The sequence below is a fragment of the Alosa pseudoharengus genome, unplaced genomic scaffold (genome assembly GCF_046254945.1).
Source record: "Alosa pseudoharengus isolate Yale_2024_CS ecotype anadromous, Long Island Sound unplaced genomic scaffold, YU_APseudo_1.1 YU_APseudo_1.1_scf_12, whole genome shotgun sequence".
NCBI lineage: Eukaryota > Metazoa > Chordata > Actinopteri > Clupeiformes > Clupeidae > Alosa > Alosa pseudoharengus.
This window is the reverse complement of record NW_027468587.1, coordinates 6,383,103-6,386,495: the sequence shown is the minus strand read 5'-3', so window position 1 is coordinate 6,386,495 and position 3,393 is coordinate 6,383,103. Positions and strand designations below refer to the sequence as shown.

Below are 3,393 nucleotides of genomic sequence, written 5' to 3'. Positions count from 1 at the left end.
ATCACTCACTCAGCATCTGGATCTTTTTGGATGTATTATGGATGAAGGACTAGTGCAGTGGCCTGACAGGAGTGGCTAGAATAATTAGTACAACAACACCATCTAGAGGTCATAATTTGTCACTTACAGAGTATAATGTATGTACGTGTACAGTATGTAGAGTCTCCTGCAAAAGCTAGGCATTCGCGAAGCTACCGGATCCCTTTTGTTCTAATTCTTCGTTATTATTATTTTACGGCTACATCATGTTTCTGTAACATGGGCAAACCCCATTCTGGGCCCAGACCATCTTTCAAAATCAGCCTTATTTAAGGACTTGTTCACTTATCAACACAGACTTATTTGATGGTTGAGGTACCTTTCTCAACAAAACAAATACCACATACTGTAAAAGCACCGCAGACTGAATGTATCTTCATTGATTTTATTCAGTTGACAAGATCTTTTCCATCAGAGCTATATTCAGATTGAGATTCAGAGGTCCGATTTAGTAGCTGGCCATGGTCTGGGTGAGCCAGTCGTTGAAGATGCAGACCATGGATTTCATTATTTGGGTTTCTGCTCACAATTTGGTCTCACATTTTGAAAATATCTCCTGCTTCCCTGAACAACACCATCTAGATGTCATAATTTGTCACTTACAGAGTATAATGTACAGTATGTACGTATGTAGAGTCTTGTGCAAAAGCTAGGCATTTTTTAAGCTAGGCATTTGCAAAGCTTCCTCATTATTTTTCTGCAACATCATGTTTCTGCAATGTGGGCAAACCCCATTCTGGGCCCAGACCATCTTTCAAATTCAGCCTTATTTAAGGACTTGTTCACTTATCAACACAGACCATATTTGATGGTTAAGGTACCTTTCTTCGACAAAACAAATATCACATAAAAGCACAGCAGACTGAATATGTTTTCATTGATTTTATTCAGTTGACAAGATCTTTTCCATCAGAGCTATACTCAGATTGTGATTCAGAGGTCCGATTTAGTAGCTGGCCATGGTCTGGGTGAGCCAGTCGTTGAAGATGCAGACCTGTAGAAAGAAGGGCTGGTTAGCAATAGTGATCACAAGATGGACTCATCCGCTAAATGAAGTTCATTTGATATGAGGGAGTGACCAAAGATAATTGATCACCGATAAAACGGAGCAGAGGAGAGTAGAATGGGAATCCTGAGTCTGATATCAGCTATGATATGGTCAGTAGGCTTGTGTCAGTAGGAATGGTGTCACAAAATATAAGACATTACATAACATTGGAGTGGAATGTAGAAATGTGTATTACGGTTGATATCGCAAAATATAGACGCATACAATTAAATTGAAAGAAATCCTACTCACATGCTATTCCATAAGCAGTACTGCATATATTAAATATGTACTACAGTAGCAGTCTGTAAATGACAGTAGTTATTTTGTAAATGATGTACACTGAATCTCACCTTGGCGTAGACACCAGGGTTTCCGGGCTCAGCGCAGCCGTAGCCCCAGGACACAACACCCTGCAGCTTACCGTTGCACACCACGGGGCCACCAGAGTCACCCTGAGATGGACACACACACACAGAGAGAGGATGGTTACTCTTTTATACACACTATTCAAAACACGTGCAATGTCTGCTAAGTGTCAAAGAGCCTGACAAAAAGCAGCTCTGTTACTGAAGGTGTGCAACAGGTATGTACGAAAATGAATATACATTTGCAATGCGCTTGAAATGGTGAGAATGTCACTGAATGTGTCCTACCTGGCAAGAGTCCTTGCCTCCCTCCAGGTATCCAGCGCAGAACATGGCGTCGGTGATCATGCCGGGGTAGGAGTTGTTGCAGTCGCGGTCAGAGATGATGGGGAGGTCCAGGCACTGGAGCCTGTCACCGCTCACTGCATGAAGTAATGAAGGGGGTGCATGTTGGGAAGACATTGGAATCAGGAAGTCAGGAATAATAAACACAGATGATGACTAGGCTGAAGCTGGTTCCTGTCAGTGACTTAAGAGGTGAAATAGGAGAGTGCTTGTATTGAAGGGGATCCGAGGCAAGTGACTATTTGTCACTTTTGACACGATTGATGATGACTAGGCCTAGATGAGGAAGGCTTCATGGTGGCATACTAACCGGAGCTCATGGTGTTGCCCCAGCCGGACACGGTGCACATGGTGCCAGCGGCAGCACAGCTGGTGGGCAGAGCCACGGGCTGCACATACTGGTTCAGGGTGGCGGGCGTGCTCAGCTTGATCAGCATGATGTCGTTGTCGATGTTGTAAGAGCTGTAGTTGGGGTGGCGGATGACGCGGGAGGAGCTGATGAACTGCTCAGTGCCCTCACGGTAAGTGATGTCATGCTCGCCCATGCGAACCTCCACACGGCTAGAGAGAGAGTGAGTGTGACAGAAAGAATCAGTTCACTAATTCATGTACAAAGATCTAAATCATCAGTTGAATTAAAAGACGGTCATATTCAAATGATATATATATACAAGCACAAAATTATATATTATATATACGAGAACAAAAAGTAATCTCACGATTTGTAGCAGTGAGCAGCAGACACAACCCAGTTCTTGTTGACCAGGGAACCACCGCAGAAGTGGTAGCCGGAGTTCAGAGACACCTGCCAGGGCTGGGAGTTGGCCTTGCACTCATAGCCTCCAACAATCTTATCCTCCTCTGCAACTGCACATAAGGCCAAGACTTCATGTTACAGAAAAACTTCATAAAATATACATGTAACTGAATGAATATCTAGTGGCATCTTTTTAGAGTGGAGCTAACAGCACAGCAGGCAAGAGCAGTGGTTTAGCAGTTGTACTCACAAACAGCTCCGAGGAGCACAAGGAAGACGAGAGACCTCATTATTGCTGATTTATCTTGTCGATGTAAGTCTGACCTAATCCCTCCGGTATTTATACAGGCCGGACAAGGCTAAGGTCTGCACCCCAGACCATAACTGACCAATTACATCCCAGCCTTGAAGAGTTGGCAAAAAGTTATCAATGTAGTGATGGTTGTTGAGATATCTGTTCTATTAATTATTCACTGGATGCTAGGTCACAAAGAAGAAGATAAGAAGTTAAAATGGAAATGGAAAATGATGTTTCCTTACCCTTTGTGAGAATGTCCAAACACCAAGTGAAATGCACAGGTATAATGAAATACGAATTAAAATGTGAGGCCTGAAATGGTCTTAGGATTAATCAAAATATGTTAACTGCTCGAGAACTGCTCTTAGCTTAGACACATTGTTTTGTTTAAGTTGTTTAATCCTGATAATTAAATTATATATTATCTGAGTTGAAAAACAGCAATCCAGGGCTTTTTTTCTCAGAAATATTATGCAACAACTACAGATCAAATGATTTCCATAAATTATATATAAATCTGGATAAACCAATGTGCTAA

General features: G+C 42.3%; 1 protein-coding gene across 1 annotated transcript; it reads right to left on the bottom strand.

Annotated features, from left to right (window-relative positions):
- Window positions 1–905: 905 nt before the first annotated feature.
- Window positions 906–3,008, bottom strand: LOC143118793 (trypsin-2-like). The gene is made up of 6 exons (XM_076279900.1): window positions 2,808–3,008; window positions 2,520–2,667; window positions 2,111–2,361; window positions 1,744–1,877; window positions 1,441–1,542; window positions 906–1,033 (listed from the first exon to the last, which is right to left on the bottom strand). Exons 1-6 carry the CDS (start codon window positions 2,845–2,847, stop codon window positions 986–988), a joined length of 723 nt encoding a protein of 240 aa, XP_076136015.1. The 5' UTR covers window positions 2,848–3,008; the 3' UTR covers window positions 906–985.
- Window positions 3,009–3,393: the final 385 nt, after the last annotated feature.

Coding starts and splice junctions, on each gene's coding strand:
- LOC143118793 (XM_076279900.1), bottom strand. CDS start 2,847: ATGAGGTCTCTCGTCTTCCTTGTGCTCCTCGGAGCTGTTT. Junction 2,362..2,519: donor GCTGCTCACTGCTACAAATC/GTGAGATTACTT, acceptor CTCTCTCTCTAG/CCGTGTGGAGGTTCGCATGG. Junction 1,034..1,440: donor ACCCTGGTGTCTACGCCAAG/GTGAGATTCAGT, acceptor TTCTTTCTACAG/GTCTGCATCTTCAACGACTG.